General features: G+C 38.2%; 1 protein-coding gene across 1 annotated transcript in view; it reads right to left on the minus strand.

Moving 5' to 3' along the window:
• The window catches only part of AQR (aquarius intron-binding spliceosomal factor), a 55,629-nt gene extending 39,444 nt beyond the window's left edge, over positions 1 to 16,185 (minus strand). The window contains exons 1-13 of the mRNA XM_063331807.1: positions 15,908 to 16,185; positions 14,973 to 15,029; positions 13,771 to 13,811; positions 12,724 to 12,759; positions 11,320 to 11,440; positions 9,299 to 9,439; positions 7,614 to 7,682; positions 6,990 to 7,090; positions 6,237 to 6,313; positions 4,916 to 4,980; positions 2,836 to 2,952; positions 1,749 to 1,862; positions 803 to 906 (exon numbers count right to left, since the gene is read on the minus strand). Of these exons, the coding sequence (XP_063187877.1) occupies positions 803 to 906; positions 1,749 to 1,862; positions 2,836 to 2,952; positions 4,916 to 4,980; positions 6,237 to 6,313; positions 6,990 to 7,090; positions 7,614 to 7,682; positions 9,299 to 9,439; positions 11,320 to 11,440; positions 12,724 to 12,759; positions 13,771 to 13,811; positions 14,973 to 15,029; positions 15,908 to 15,991 (1,127 nt within the window). The 5' untranslated portion in view covers positions 15,992 to 16,185. The remainder of the gene's footprint in view (positions 1 to 802; positions 907 to 1,748; positions 1,863 to 2,835; positions 2,953 to 4,915; positions 4,981 to 6,236; positions 6,314 to 6,989; positions 7,091 to 7,613; positions 7,683 to 9,298; positions 9,440 to 11,319; positions 11,441 to 12,723; positions 12,760 to 13,770; positions 13,812 to 14,972; positions 15,030 to 15,907) is intronic.
• Between the last annotated feature and the right edge of the window lie 1,528 nt (positions 16,186 to 17,713).

The following is a 17,713-nucleotide window of genomic DNA, read 5'->3' on the forward strand; positions in this document are numbered from 1 at the left end:
CTTGTGTCACTGACACTGAAACATGAGAGAAAGCACTTATGGCAACTTTTTTATTTTGTTTTCCTTAAAAAAAAAAAAAAAAACAAAAACCAAACAACTACAACTATGAATTTCATCAAAGACCGGCAATTACAGACCAGTATTTTAAGTGAAGAGATATTTAAAATATGTATTTTTGGAATTATTACAAGGTGCTCTAGAGCACTTCCATACGTGAAGTGTGATCGGCCACAGGTGTAAGATGAACTACCCATCCACAATAAACACAGCAAGGTGTCAATATTTATTGTTTCAAGACATGTACTTGAAAACAGAACCAAAAGACTGAGCACATACTGCCTTTGTGAAAATACAGACTATTATCCTTTTAATCACAGCATTTACAATACAGTACAGCTAACCCGGTGGTATACTTTTATGATTTCTGTTGTAGCTTTTTTACAGAACAGAGTAAAAAAAGGCCAATTTAAAAAGGTTAGAGGTTAACTACTGTAAGTTAATTACTGCTACAATTACTCTAAGTAGCTAGCTACTTTCCAGAAAATGAGTGCTTTCTCACATTCATCAGAATAAAGGAAAACACACAAATCTTTCTTACGCTGGAATTCTAGTACTTCACTACTAGTGGATGCGAACTCTTGTCTCCCTATTTCAGCAGATGTAAAAGCACCATGACAAGTCACAAAGACCTCAGAAGTCACATGAGAAGTCAGAAAGAAAAATGGCTAGAAATTCATTAAATTAAAGCATACTGAGAACAAAGAATTTCAATCTCATGTTAAATTTCATTTTGGTAACTTACCTAAGGGGTCCAAAAAACTTCACCAGTGAATCACGGGTATCTACTGCAGCTACATTTGAGAGTGCGAAGTCATATAACTCCGGGAAATGCGCAAATGCTGCCCTCTACAAAAGACCCATGCCCAGAAACTCAATGTAGGCATATTAATGAAACCATTTAATAACAATCCAAATATTTATACAAAAGCATAGCTTCCTCCGATTCAGAACACATAGCACCCTGTGGACGCTACCAGGGTAGAAATAAAAACCAGGTGAACTCTCCATTTTATTAGTACCTCCTATTTGTCAGTCCTGTGCTTCCAACACAGTATCTTTTTTTATACACCTTTCTATCAGCATTTGTTCTGTCATTAAAATAAAACGTCATGGGGGCAGACATGTAGCCTTGCAGACAACTAAGAAAAACATGTTTAATTTAACCATGCCTCCTTGATTTATTTTTTTTTAAACCAATGGTTAAAATTCTGAAAAGTATAACTATATTTATATGACTACTAGTAATGCGAATTTTCATTTTGCATCTCATGTAAAAGGGACCACTATTGGTACCATATGTGCACGCTGATCTTGAAGAAATGGTGCCACCTACTGCATAATCATAAGTTAAGTTCCTACAGCACTTAATTTTCCCTTCTGAACAGATTTAATGGGAGCAGTTCACCTCTACAGTATGAAAGCAAAAGTGGTGATCTTTTCCTGGAGCATATTACTTAGTTACAGTGACACACATAACACTGAAGCGTTAAGTGTATTTGGTATGGTATAGAAAGTCAAGTTAAAACTATTGCTGTAACTCTACTGAGTTACAAAAATAAAAAAATGAAAATGAAAAATAAGAGGTTTATTTTGCAAAATATTTGATATCTATACCAGATGCAAATTAGATTAAAACACCACCACCAAATCCTTCCCTCCCGTAAGATGGCACTTTTTTGTCTGCCTACCTGTAAAGAAGTAATTCTGTCATAGTGAATTGTTGTCATCTCATTCTCTGTCAGAGCATTTCCAGTCTGATCGTTGATTTCAAAGCCAGTGTAGAATTTAAGCATATCTAAAAGCTGAGACATCATCCATATACATTAGTGGATTAACAATAAGAGACGCCCTACCACAAGCAAAAACCACAACTTAACAGGACGAATCTGGGCTCCATGCACAAAACAAGTGCTCCTCAAAAGTCTTGAAGAAATGGACTAAGGAGTGGTACCTAAATTTCGTACTTGGCTGCTGCACAAAATAATTTTGCCTAGGTATCTCATCTGCAAGCCACAGAAATTACAGCACAGACCACAATCAATGTGGTTTCTTTTACCTACTAGGACTTGAAACTCAAACTAGCTGCACTAAGGTGACTCAGCCAGAGGTTCACCGAGACACTGAACCCAACTTCTGGCTTGCTCCTACCAAAAGGCAGCAGTCTTGCTCCCTACTGCCCCCTCTGATGCCAGCTCTGGAATTCATGCTACCTTTCAATGAGATTAACTCAGAAGAATAAAGTTATTCAGACGTGCTGCTGGCTTTGTGTTCCATCAATACTGACCCTCAGAGAAACTGAACAAATGCCAGAGACAGGGGACAGCAAGCAGCAAGAAAGCAGCTGAGATGCAAGAAAGGGGAGAGGTCCTCAGATCCTGCCATAAAAAACACTATACTGTCTATGACTGAGTAAACTGAAGGACAGTAGTGGAAAAACTGCTGCATTATAGAACAGTCTGAGGTCAAAACGAAGCACAGAAGAATGCACTGGTGACAGCTTCTGCAATATGTGGGGTAAAGCACACCAGAAGTTGCACTGTCTTCTAGGTTGTGCTTTTAAGAACTGCTCGCTCAAAAACAGAGCCAGAAATGTAAGAGCAGTCACACACACAGGTACAGGTAAGAAAGAACTATGGTCTGAAGGGATTTAAATAAACATGTAGTTTGCATCCATCAGAAAAACCTGCCTTAACAAACAAATATAAAACAAAACAACTGCAGTATTCAGAGCTGCATCGGAATGAAAAAGTTATTTTCACCAACTTTGTATCTCACCTGGCAAAAGAGATGACCTTCCTTCTCTCTTTTAGCAAGACTGGACAGGTAACAGTGGACAACAAGATGGGAGTCATCCAACACTGTATTAAACCAGCGCCGTGTGGGAAGCAAAGCCTGCCGTAAACAACCTCATGTTAGTACATGCAATTCTTCAAAATGGAAGAAATCCTGGTTTCTCATAATGTTCCATTTCAAGAAGGTGTATCAAGATAGATTGCTGCACAGTTTTTTACATATCTAATACACTAACAGAGGTTGTCATATTAAAGCAGCATTTACGTACACCAAGACACTGGTTTTATGCAGGTAGGCTGCTACGAACACAGCTTTTCATAGGACTGGGAACACCGCACAAACCTGCCATTAGCGAGATTGCATCCTGCCAGTAATAAAAGTAAATAAAATAAAGCAATTGTTGCACTACCAAGTGTCTACATAATGACTGTGTGCTACAAAAGATATGTCAAAGTACTGCAACATAGGTTTAAATTTTTGTTTTATATACTAATTTCATTAATTTTAAACATGTCTTTCTCAAGACTGCAAACAGTGTTTCTTCAAAATATGGTATGGTATCTTCTATCCTTTGTAAGATACTCAAATTAGGTCTAAGAATTTTTTTGTAAACAAAACAGATCATTTCTTCTCAATGTAAATACCTTAAGCTGCTATATGTAGCAACTGCTCAACAGCATACAGTAGGACACCTCAACAATTCAAGAGAAAAATTAGTTGTTCTCAGTAGAATCTACAGACTAAATTTAGAAAGCCAAAAAGCATCAACATGGTGTTTAGAACTAAGACAAAGAAAATAAAAGAATCTGTAGTAGAAAACGTCCATTGTCCTGCACAGTAATTACAAAAAACAAACTCAGAAAACCATAAGAACTTTCCACGGAGTCACTCCTTTCAAGTTATCAAATCACCAAGTTTTGATGGCAGTCTTTACGAAGTCTTTATTTCACTTTAATATGAAACAAATATTCTGAAAAAGGCATCAACATAGGTAAAAAGAGCCCCTGAACACAGTGCATGCTACCGAGGCAAAAAGACTTGGATTTACAGATAATTTCTCATTTGCATTTTCCAGTTATTTAAACAGGCTTCATGAACTGAGTTTTAACCTTCCTGTAATACCTAGCAAGAACCAACATCAAATGTACTGCCTCTAAGCACTTTGGCTAACAGCCAGACTTCAGTTTACCTTCAAATACAAATTTTCTCTTATGAGGGTGTATTATACCCATAAGAAAACAAGCTGTAACTTAAAGAATTCATTCTATTGCACCTACAAGCACAGGCTTCTTCAGTGATTTAGCTGAGGACAGTCAGCTCGTATGAGTTCAAGATCAAGCCATTTTAAAGCTCCCTGTGCTTACCGTTTCAGAAAACTCTGTCTTATTTCAGAATGTCTTCTAAATCTGAAGTTACTTGAAATAAGTTGCTACTCAGGTGATACATTGTGAATTAATATCTTTTATTCTTAATTATGCTACTGCAAAGCTTAAAATTGTCCCACTTTCTCAGTACCTACTGAAAAATTTCACAGAACCTCGCTTGCCCTCCTATTATTCTGTAATAAACCTAGATCAGCAGAACTGTTACTTCTAAATAATGAATTCTAGTCAAACAGAAACAGTTTGCATTTCAGAACTACCAATGCTTTCTGGGACTATACCCTACACCACTACACTACAAACACAAAAGATACTTTAGGTGACCTATTATGCACTGGGAAGAATACTTCTGGGTTATTCCTAGCAGATCAAGGCGTCACACATTTCCATCAATTGCCAGAATTATTAGCACTGCACCAATTAAGAAAGTCTTCACTGAGCAATTTAGGATCCTAGCTTTCTCTAACAGTTCATCTGATTTATAAACATTACTAGTCAGTTCCCAAGGTGGATGCACTGCTACAGCTCCCTATTTACAGATGGAAACCCACTATTAAGCAACCATATGCACAATGGTGACATAACCATCTGCTAATTGGAATAAGGCTGCAATAATGACTTTCCACATTTCAAACAGAAAAGTACACCTGGTAACAGGTTGAAACAATTGAATAACTTACCTCAAGATCTAGCATAAGTTCAATGAATCTCTCACAATAATGAACTTTGTCCATAGAAATAGGACCTAGACAGGAAAAAAAATAAATTTCTTTTTACAATTGATCCACATCACAATACATTTGTACTTGAACTATTCTTTAAAAATGTAATAAATGCTACTAATATTATCAGCATTTTACTTTTAACAAGATTAAAAAGTTAACTAGCACATTCTTCTCTTTTTCTGACACAATCCTTCCTTTCATTTCAAACTAGAAAATTTTTGGATACAAGAAAGCAATGGAACCAGAGTTTCAAGAGTGATTTTATCCACTCTGTAAAAAAACAACAATGTGACGTACAAAAATGCACACTTCCAGAAGATACCAATGGCCTGCTAAGCTTCTTAAGAACTTTTAACTCTGGGTACTCAAAAATACCTATTTAAAAGCTGCAATCAAGGTGTGTACAAAAGGCCTTGACAACATTCAAAGGCATTCAGTGGTGACTACTAAGGAGCCTTTAGAATAATGTCAAAACACAACACTAAGTCTGCTTTAATGAATATCTATTTCCTAAAGTTTCCAAAGAACTGTTAATGTAAATCTTCAGGTCTTGCATATTTGGGAAAACAGACAGGATAGGTATCCTTTCTGAGGAAGCCACAATACACAGAATTTCGCCTTACAGCTCAGTTAAAAGCTGAAGTTTGCTAAGAGTTTAAGAGGAAAAGCTGCACTCTGGGAAGTGATTTCACCCAAATTGTGCTGTACTTAGAGTATAATAAGCCTTTTTTGTCAAAAGGCTAACACCTCCCTGTACAAACACATTTCCTTTCTAAATCAGGCAAGCATATAATTTTGCTTGTCACAATGACTTATAAATCAAGAGCAGTCAAATCTTACAGAATTTCACTTTACTTAGGCTTTTGTTCTTGCCATAAATCAATGATACTGACAGAATAGAGCCTTATGATATGCATTTATACCACCTGTTTAACAAGGCATCTAAGTACATATGAAATGCTTTAATGCTGTAAGAAGACTGTAAGCACATAACAAAGAATATCAGTACCCAGAAATATTTTCTTTATTAAGTCCATACTGAACAGAAGCAGAAGAGGTTTAAAGTAGCTTTCTGCTATTTAATTTTTAAAGCATATACAGACTTGAACATAATTTTGACAAGAAATCCATGCAGACAGGCATGGATTTCACTAAACTTCCATCTAAATAAGGTCACCAATCTCAGGTTGGTATCCTAGAGAGTAGTTGGTTCAGCAACAGAAAAATATTTAAGACAGATTACCAGATAACAAAGTAACATAAGAACCACAGTTACCTGAGACAGGTATTGATTTTAGCACAGAAATGAATTTCTGGATGAGCTGTGAAAGAAATCTTCTCTCCTGATATGCTCTAAAATCAGACATATGACAAAAGCATTAATATTCCTTAAATGCAGACTAGAAGTGCATCATATCTTTCACTAATACAAAGTTAGCTGCTTTACAATTTATATAATGGTGCTTTGAAACACACCCAAACTGTTTAGACGATAGCTTTTCTTTCTGCACTCAGGCAGACAGATTAGCAGAGTCTACGTTTTTAGGCACAGAACTCATTAACAACCTATACTTCTACTGAGTCAAAGAGCAGAAGTATGTCACCACCTACACCTTACCACACTGCAACACAAAAGTATTGTAACACTTAACTTTGGCGAGATACACACAAATTTATTCAAATACTTGCATAAGCTATTTGCTTAAGAGATGAACATCTGCTAAAGGTCATGAAAAAATACGCGTGACTACATGAATTTTCTCTTATGGCTTTCATCCTTTAGCTTCAAGATTTGGTATCACAAATTCACTGATCAAATAAAATATTAGTTCTGTAACAGCAGTTTGCATAAAGACTACTGGAAAACAAAACAGTTTCTGGGAGACCGCATATGATCAATCTTTATTTGCCATCTTCATAGTTTTTTTTAAAAAACACTTTTTTTCATTGAAATAATTTATTTTAGCTGAAACACATGGATGCATTAAGGGGTTTGGGCTTAACAGGAAAAACGGTTTCTGTAACATACCGCATTCTTGTCTCCTCATCCATTTTCTCATCGTTTTTCTTTATTAGATTCCAGAATTTTCTTAGTTTTGGTGTCTTTTTCAGCTCTTGTTCCAACCGTTTCTGAAATGTGAAAGTGTTATACAGTCACCAAGAATTCTTGTTTTCACAAAAGGTAAAAAAATAAGCCAGTCTTCTTATTAAAAAAGAAAAAAATATATAACGAACAAATATATATAAAAATACATAACAAACTGAAAAGCTGACTCAGACTAATCTCAGCAAGTATCCCTGTAAAACAAGAACGCAGTACCGCTAGAAAGAGTCTAGCCATGGCTAGATGTCAGCTCCATTCCCCAGCTGCTGTGATCTCATGGCCTTGTCTACAAGTCATAGCTTGAAGAAGCTATAAGCAACAAAGCTTAGTTTTACGAAAAATTACTTAATTATTTAATAATTACAATTACATGGAAATTTGCAACACACAGTAAAGAGGATTTTACCAAGCACACAAAAATATAATTCCATAGCAGTGCAGGCAGCTTTAAATATTAGACTTCCATAATAGTATTCCATAAGAATTCACTTTCCAGGACTTGCATAATGCCTAGAAGATTGCTTTGCCAGTTTACAGTATTATGCTTACAGGTTGTAGAGCCATCCACATCGGTAAGGAGATGAGCTGCTGCACCTGACTTCTGATCAAATCCACTTCCTGTTAGAAAGTTAAAAAAAAACATTTTCTGTCTGTAACTCTTATGTTTTCTGATGTGCTTGTCTTACAAAATACATCAGTGTACATTATCATTTGACAAAAATACGTATGTTCTTGTGTTAGGTTTCACAATTTCCTAACAGGAAACTGCACAATAGCCCTACCCAGTAACACTTAAAACTGTTGATGACTTTTGCATTTCAGATTCTTCTCATGGATTCTGTCAGTTCTTAACACTTGAGCAGGGGCCCCGTCCATGTAAGCATTTTTATCATAGAAGCTGACTGGAACTGCTCTTTCTTCTTCAGTCGTTTCTTGTTCTTGAACTGAATTTTCTTACTCTGTTTTCTCTACTTGTTTTCACTCTATTTGTTCTCTCCTGAAGCCCTTCGTTTATCAAGTTTTTCCAACTTCATCTACACTCTTCCCATAATCTGAAATCATTAATTTCATCTCTAATTCATGTAATTTCAACTGTTGTTTCAAATGTTCTCTCTCCAACTCTACCCATGATCTGGATCCACAAAGTTTTCTTTCTTTCCTAAACTGCTGAAAAACTTCCATTAACATCTTAAATATGTCTTCATGGACAATTACTCTATTTGCAGCATTCTGAAACTTAACACTTTGGTGCTCCGTACTTAAAGCACTACTGTGACTACCCTCTTCTGCATTTCACGAAGAACTGCAGCTTCAAATAGCAGTATGCTTTTACAAGCATTTTTTTACTGGCTTCCATACCATGTTTTCTGAGAAACATGCTCTGCAAACAGGATTCTCTGCAGTGAAGATCTGTCGTACCATGGCCACTACAGAAAAATACTACGTCAATAAACTATATGCATAAGGTTCATGATGACTACCGGCTCCCATAATCACTCCTAATTCCAAAAATCAAATCATACACTTCCTCAGTTGTTTTGTCTGCAAGACATGATTTTGTTCTTTATTTGTGCAGACCCTGATTTGGACTGATACATCCTGTGTATAAGTAAAGACAAAGCCCTGTAGCAAGACAGGTAACAGAGTACTGTTTCATATAACAGATGATTTTATATTATTCTCCACACTTGCTAATTAGGATCTATAACTGTGTTTTTACTATAGATTGAGAACACAAGTTGCTCCAATGCTTTCTTAAAACTAACTCGAGAGAAGTGCAGATAGAAATACTATCTAAACCTGGTTTCAAAAGTGAAAAAAATTACTGTCTTTCTCAATAGTTAATGGAAATAATTTTGTGCAATTTGCCAGCCAAACTAAAAAGAGTGCAGTAGTAAGTAACCTGCTTTTAAGTGTAAAGCACCTTTTCAAATATAAATACATTTTTTAACCACCATTTAAAATTTGTCTGAATATATGCCTTTGAATTACCGTAAGTGCCAATCCTCCAATTTCGAGTTATCTTTTATGACCTTGTGTCAGAGAAATGCAAACGTGATGAGAGAGAAAAAGCAAGAGTCAAAAAGAGGGGCAAAAGTCCTCCGGTACCATCTTCTTCCTGAAATGGGAATTTTGCTTCATCTGTCTTGTAAGAAGAAATTGCTCAAAATAAACACCTATTCACACAGAACAGCATAAACACACTCGAAGTACTACAGTTAATTTTAACATACCAAACTATTGAAGCAGTGATCAAGGAAAAGAAGCAGGACTGTCTGTTCATGCAGAGAGTATTCACTGTCATTTTCAACCAGCGATGCTTCCAGTATGCATTTGAAAAAGAAGGGAAAGTGTTCTGGGTTTTTTTTGAATGTCTAGGAGTAGAAGAGGAAGTTGATTTTGAGTCAGGTTGATACAAATCATTTTAATCTTCATTCACATAACATGGCTTAAGTTCTCTAAACCCATTTAAATCTATAGAAGGAAGAATTTTTTTCTCTTTTTCATTTATTATCACCAGGCAGCACAAACAAAACAAAGTAATGATATCCTCCTGATCACGGATCCTCACACTATGGGAATGCTCTTAGTGGGACTCCTGCCTTTTGCGCAGTCTAACACAGGTGATGCATAGGACAAACTGAACAAGAAGCACAAGTGGAGTGGATTGTGTTGTGGGAACGTTCAACTGGTGATCGCACAGAATTACTGTAAATTATATTGTGACCAGCAGAAGCAGGGAGGTGATTGTCCCCCTGTACTCAGCACTGGTGAGGCCACACCTTGAGTATTGTGTCCAGTTCTGGGCACCTCAATACAAGACAGGTGCTGAAGCGAGTGCAGAGGAGGGCAACGAAGCTGGTGAAGGGCCTGAAGAATAAATCTTATGAGGAGCGATTGAAGGAGCTGGGACTGTTTAGTTTGAGGAAGAGGAGGCTGAGGGGAGACCCCCTCACTCTCTACAACTACTTGAAAGGACACTGTAGAGAGGTTGGTGCTGGTCTCTTCTCACAGGTAACTAGTGATAGAACAAGAGGGAATGGCTTTAAACTGCAACAGGGTAGGTTTAGACTGAACGTTAGGAAAAAATTTCTTCACAGAAAGAGTGGTCAGACACTGGAACAGGCTGCCCAGGCAGGTGGTGGAGTCACCATCCCTGGATGTGTTTAAGACTCATTTAGATGTGGTGTTAGGGGATATGGTGTAGGGGAGAACTTTGTAGAGTGGGGTTGATGGTTGGACTTGATGATCCAAAGGGTCTTTTTCTGACCTAAATGATTCTATGATTCTAAAATGACACAGGTTAGAACAAGATTGGTAGATTTTGGCCAAAATCTATGGTAGCTGTTTAGTGATCTGCAAGAAATGAGCAGGTAAAACCTACCAGAGATTAATTACAGTTGTGAAACTCCCATTCAGCTATCTAAGCCAGAAAAACATAAACCACATAATTGTGGAAATAAAATGATTTCCTTACAAGGGCAGCCACATACCAAATAACAAATTTAACTAAGCTGCCTGGAAAGTAACATGCACCTGTCATTTTGCATTCAGAACAAAAAAAGGCACAGACATCATATGAGCAAGTTATTAATCCTTTGTGATCTTCCAGCACTGAAGCAATGGCACTGCTATCGGACTAAGTATGCTTCTGAAATAATGCTTGCATGGAATTTCTAACTAGGGTCATGCTGTTGAAATGGCCTGAGAACTGGACAGTTTGTAGAAACACTGAATCACTTCTAAACCTATTATTACAGAAAAAAAAAAAACAAACAGTACACAAGGAAGCAGAGTAAGATATTATGTTAGTATAAAATCTCACGGAAGAAAGCTACAAAAGCATATTCACAGGTTTTAAGCAAGACACTATTGGATAATACATTAGACTTCCAGTGGTGCTTTCTTTCCTCCACAGCTATAAAAATCCTTTTTTCTTTCAATATCAGAGCAAGAATTTCTCTGCCAATGCCTGACTTGTCAAGCACCAAAAAACCAAATGCTGCCGATTATGTAGAGGCATCACACAGCAGAACAAAGAAATTCCAGAAGGAATGAGGCTACTTTTTGGCCTTCCATTGCTTTCTCTGTAAAGAACACACACTTTAAAACACTATATGAAACATTCCAGCTGAGGTACCATTTACTTTTAACACTACAAGCTTTGCTACCTTCTGTCAGTATAAGTGAGCACACCGCAAAAGCTGCAACTTGCGGATCAAAGACAATTCTAGCTGTAATTGAAATTGGTTACCTCCCACGCAGGGACATTCTCTCTGAACTTCTCATTCACCATACAGCAGATTGACATTAAATATGCCTTACTGGACACCTCTGGAGAATAATTCATCCATAGGTAATTTTCAAGGTACTGGCTGTGAAGAGACAAAGAGTATTTCATTAGTTGCTGCCACCCACATAATCTGTCACTCATTTGAAAGAGCAGTTCTCCTCAGGGGTTTTTTCCTCCTTCTCCTTAAAGCCATCTTTATAGTTTGTGAGTAGTTCCTGAAGTTACCTCTCATCTAGGTCACTGCAGCAAAACTTGTTAGACTCAGTAACTGCTACAAGAAACAGATGAATTTCTTATCAGGAAGACACATTCACCAGAGGGTTTTCAAATGTAACAAGCAGCCACAGCTCAATACAAAGTCAGAACATGAATTCATGTGGATTTTCCGAACAGAGAAAAAAAAAAAAAAAAACAAAAAACTTCACTTCCCTAAAGAACGTTACATGCTGCATATCCTAGCTTAAGACACAAAGGACAATGTTTCCTTGTAAAAAAAATAGGAATCATCTAGAGAGATTTTAAGCTTCTAATCATATAACGGCAATAAAAATATTACATTACAGTGTGCACCTAAAATAAAGCATTGAATATTAGAGGAGTGATTAGGTATTTTCAAGAAGGTGAAAAAAATTATTGGACACCAGAAAATAGCTTCCCAGCAATGAGCATTTCTTCTTCATTAATATGGCACATTTCTCACGGAAGAAACTGTTAAAATTAGATCTTAGAGATAAGAGGCTATTTGGACAAGCAACTGCCTCCCTCCTTTAACTTCCTCTTGAAGCTATGCAGGATAGTTACTCCTGAGGCAGCAATCCCTAAATCCACCATATTCAACAGTGTAGTTGCACCTTGTGCTACTTCAACAACGGCCACCAGAAAGTGAAAAGTCTTGTTTCTTCCTAAACAAGCTGCTCAACCATCCCTTCCTCTCAATGCCTGCTCTGACATTCAGTTGGCCCCTCATGAGCCAACTCATTTTTACGTATTTACTTCTATCCACAGCTTACTTTTCCGATGTCGTACAGCAAGCTACTTCACTAATTTCAGATAAGACAAGTACCAGAGATGGTGGTGAAAAAACGCAGTGAGAATTTGTATGTAATCAGAAACAAAAGGCTCAATAATGGTCAGACAGGGATTTCCGCTTCCTGGGAGCTCAGCCAGAATGTGTATGCTTATGAAACTATTTCCTCCTCAAATTAAGCTCTCCTCACTTAATTTTCCTACGTACGCAATCCAAGGCTTTAGTAAGTACGAACAAGTGAGTACTACCTTCAACGTCACTCACTACCCCACACTTGCTTCTCATCTTTACAGGTTCCTACGAAAAAATTACTTAAAACGTCACTCCAATTAGCTTACCTGAATTCAAGAAGCATTATCTTTCTAATAGCAAACCTAAAAAGGAAAAAATAATCAATTAACACAGGGAAAAAGCCTCCCATACACATGGAAAATGGCTAATTTTTCCTAAATTTGTTACATAACGAAACCTGTATAAGCATCTAGGAATCATTTCTGCCCCCCCATTTCCATGCAAGAGCAACCACTTGAATGCAGAAGCAACTGCTGTAGCACTGTGAAAACTGAAGTTTGCGCAGATCCATTAAGCAATCAAATTCACATAAAAAAAACATCTAGATCTTTTAAATATGAAAACACTGCTTTCAACAGCCTTGAAGACATAAACTGCTAGAAGCTGAGAATGTCTTCTGGAAAACTACAACTACATATTTAATCAGTTCACAATGCTATTTCTTCTTAGTCACCGGAAATGGAAGCTTGCTCTGATCCTGTATGGCAATTCTTAGATTACTTCCATAAAGGAAACATAAACAGATTTATCTCCAGAGCTCAAACTTCCCCTGAAAAGCTCCAAACAGCTACAGTTACAATTCTTTTCCATACACACAGCTCTTTTCCATACACACAGCTGCAGAATGCAGTTTACCTTGAATTCTTTGTCTCCCCCATCAAACATTGGAATTCACTGAAATGAGACTTGCCCTTTATAAACCTGGTAATATTAATTAGGGAAAGAGCGAAAAGCTACAGGCAGCACACTCCTCAACTGGTTCTTTTTCTTTACATACTTTGGTGACAAAAGAAGGGACCAGCCTTCTATAATCATCACAACAAAAACAACATAAAATACAACAGGCTACCAGATCAAGGAATCAAACAATATCATGTCCAACCATCACATTTAAGAATTATGAGCTCATCTTTTTGCCCCATTCATACTTTGAAATACCATAACGATTAAATGGCTCAAATGCATTTGAGTCATTTTCATCTGTTTTCAACATGTTAACGCATTTTTAAATACTCTGTGAAACATCAGAAACCACTTCAAGGCAGATAATGTTGGAATGCTTGTTTATACGTGAAAGTGACTTGTGTACTTACTTTGACCTGACAATTTCTTTTGTATATACATCTTCAATAACCTATAGGAAAGAATATTTCAAAAAAAATGGTTAAGAATTTTATATACTTCATAAAGTGATTAAAAACGCATTAAGATACTGTATGCACTCAAAGGTTACTCTGAATTAATTACTCTCTGCTTACTGCTACTTGATCAAAAATGTCATAACAATTATGTCTCAGCTCTGAAGAGTCCAAAAGCTTCATGGACATACATTCTCACAGAGAAAGTGAATCAACTTAGGGAAAAGCACACAATGATAAGAGAATTCATAGGACTTTCACTCAAATTATTCTGAAGGAATAACCTACACCGCACTGAGATTTTTATATTGAAGTCAAACAGATATGCAAACCTTTTTATTGTTAATCTTTGGCTTACTGTTGAATTTAAAGAACAGTCTTCAAGAGCCAAGTCTGCATCAACTTAGTCATCTGTAGTCACTGTTTCTTTCAACTGACACTTAACCAAATCCAGACACTTTTACCTAGTCTTTCCCACAGGAATGAAAAAATCTGTGCTACCTGCTGTGATAGGCACACATTGACATCAAAGGACACAGAGATAATTCAGATGCTTATGTACATCCTAGTTTTAACAATCACAGACAATTGCTATCACCAATACTACAAAGAGAGTGAGTAAACTGAGGCTGGAAAGGGAGATTTAGCCAAATACCCACAAGGGAAAGAAACCTAACATTTAAGAACCCCGCACTACAGAAAATACAAAACCAAACAGGCCAAACATTAAACATTCAAAACACAAATATCCACTAGAACAGCACTAAAGTTGTCTGCTCAAAACTCTCTGAAGAAACTTCTAGGAAGAAATACACAGTTCAGTAATACCTGCATCTTTCATCATTCTTTGATTTCTAGAAGCTGTCCCTCCTCAAAAATCTTTTAACCTCAAAGCAGATGCTCAAAAATCTTTTCATCTCATAAGTTCTTGGCCAAAATAAACTTAACAATAGCATACAGAAGAACTACACTGCTATAGCACACCTTCATAACTACAAATACATAATAAACAATTTATAATTACAGTGTGTCAAGCAACTGTTGACCTTCCAGGTGTTCTCCTGTACTCTTAACTAAATAAGCACCATCAGACATTGTCACAACCGAAAAGGGTTGATCCTCATTCTTTGACACCCCAACACAATTCCAGTATTTACCTTTGAATCAAAAGACAATTTTTTCTTCACATGTGGAGCCCAGTATTTATTTGCTAACTGTATGGGGGGAAAATAATAAAAAAAAAAGGTTAAATATATACATTTTCAGTTGTAGCAATACAATAATTGTATAACAGATCCCATCCTCAAACTTCATTTCATTAGCATCTTGCTTAATTTCAGCTTATGGTAACTATGGGTAACAAAATTATGTCTTCCCAGCAACAATGCTTTTCAACCATCTACGGTTCTATGTCTAAACCTTTTCCAAAAGATGTGCGATTCTCTGTAAAAATTTCAGATGCGATGACTGCCATATGATGAACAAGTTTTTTTCTTAAGTTACTTCTAGCCTTACTTTCTAGTTTCTTCTACTTTCTAAGTTACTTCTACATCAGAAATATACCATGATCTTTCAAGGACTGCAAACCCCAGACTACAAATGATTACATTGAGGAATTTCACAAAGAACTAGAGGCTACGTATAAAGGCCTAATATTTTAAGGCTATTCACTGTAGGCATTGCTTCACCAAAAACTCCTGAGCTATGGTGGCAAGAGCTGCCTAACCCACTTTATGCCGTGGAAGAATAAGCGCAAAGCAGCATTTCCAGCACACAAAAAAAATAAATAAAAAAAATGAACACTTGTATAAAACCACTTGAAATGTTCAGCTACAAGAAACCGTCAGCAACTTTTCACGTACCGTAACAAGCACGATTTATTTTGCAGTGCTGCTCCTGTAAATCTCTACAGTCTGGAAAGGCTGGGGGCACGTACTCTTTCACGTGTAACACGGACGTTAAATCCCTCCTCACTCACCACAAAGCAGGACCCTTTCCTTAACACCCACGGACCGCAAAGGCCATTTAAACACCGAGGCGCCTTTCCAGGCCCGGAGACCTCCCCCGGGCCCGCTCCCCCGCCCGGCCTTACCTGGGTCACGTACTCCGCGTTGATCTGCGACACGGTGGGCGCCACGATCTTCTTCGGCGGGGCCGAGGACGCCGGCGCCGCCATGGTGAGGCCGCCTCGAGCTGCCGGGCACACACGGCCGCCCTCAGCTCGGGCCCGCCGCGGAGGCCGAGCGGAAACAGCCTCCGGGTAAGGAGCAGCGGAGAGGGGAAGCGCTTCCGGGGCGAGGAGCGCTAGAGCGGCCGCGGGGAGGGGCGAGGCGAGGCGGCGGCTGCGCCTCCTGCCGCCTCTTCCCTGTCCCTGCTGCTGGCGGGCGCGGAGCTCACACCCACGCCAACCACCGGGGCGGTGAGGGGCTTCTCACCCCCCTGTTCCCCCCCTGCCCGCCCCCCAGGCGGTGAGGGGCTCCTAAAGGCCGCGTTCCGGCGGTCGCTGCCAAGGCCTGTCCCCGGGGCCGGCTCCGGTAGCGCGCCCCCCCCCCCCCCCCCCCCCCCCCAGCTAGGCTCGGCCGTCCTTGGCAAGGAGCTCCTCAAGGAGCTGTTCAGGAGCCTGTAAAAGCCATAAAAGAAGAGGGAGGCAGTTAACGCGCCAGGTTGCTTTTCCCGTCACACTTGAAGTGCTGTGTAAATAGGGTGACTCCTTGTGTTTTATCAGTTATTTGTCACTTTGCGCAAAGGTTTTTGTCCATCTACTGTGGAAAAGACCCACTCGTAGTAACATCAAACAAATGCCACCGAGATCTGAGCGTAGCTCAGCCTGACACGTGTCCCCATAATTGGGGAAATCTGTGGAGGAGAGGAGAGGCAAAGGTAAGAGGGAAAAATTACACCCTTACATAAGCCAACAATTTGGTAATGATTTAGAATGGTTCGCAATTAATGCGTTCTATTTTGTAAACAGATTAATTAAGGAGGAAATTAACAGACTCCCCAGAGAAGTTACAGTGCTTTGTTTCTGTGCTCATTATCCAGCACCTGCCATTTGAGTACTTTAAACTTCCAGGCAGATACCATTGAAGTCTGTGTGAATATGACCTCCTTTGTTTTGATATCAAGGTGATCTCCATTTCATTTCTTCAAGCAGAGGTTAAACTAAATATTCTTTTTGAAGTTGAATTAGAATGTACAATGGGAATGGAAAAAGTAATGACAGTACCTCAGATAGGATCAGACAATGGCTGCATTCAAATAAATATGCCTATTGTATGCCTTTGCTTTAAATGATCCAGAAAATTTAAGTTTTTACTATGAAAACTAGCAAAATCAAAAAGTTACAAAAGTACCTGTAATAAATCCTGTAAATAACAAGGGTTGAGCACTGTCTTGTCTGATGATAGAAATCTTCAGAGAGCTCTGTATTTGATGAAAAATGCAAATGCAAAGCAGTTAAAATACACTTAAACCAATGTACCCTGTCTAACACTTAAATTGTGATAAAAATCACTATATTAAGATGCTTCAATTTAAGTTAATCAACCTAGAGGTTGCAGCTTCGTGATTGACTTAGGTTTATCGAAATCTATGCAAATATAACTACCCCTTTTGGTGTCTGCCCTTTCTCCATCACTTAGTACAACTGCTAGCGCTTGCATCCATGCACAGGTGTAGAAAATACAAGGGGAATCTACCTAAGCTCTGAGCAGGCTGTCTGAGACATATTAGCATGTTGGCGCACCGTAGCTGATAACTTTGCTTACGGTGTCCTCTCCAACCTACCTTCCACAATTAGGTGGTTCTATATTTGACCGCCTCAGGAATCAACATACATAGCTTAACGTTTGCATGTATCAGAATAAGTAGAAATATAGCAGCCTGTGAGGTTGGTGGG

This window comes from Chroicocephalus ridibundus, chromosome 4 (assembly GCF_963924245.1).
Source record: "Chroicocephalus ridibundus chromosome 4, bChrRid1.1, whole genome shotgun sequence".
NCBI lineage: Eukaryota > Metazoa > Chordata > Aves > Charadriiformes > Laridae > Chroicocephalus > Chroicocephalus ridibundus.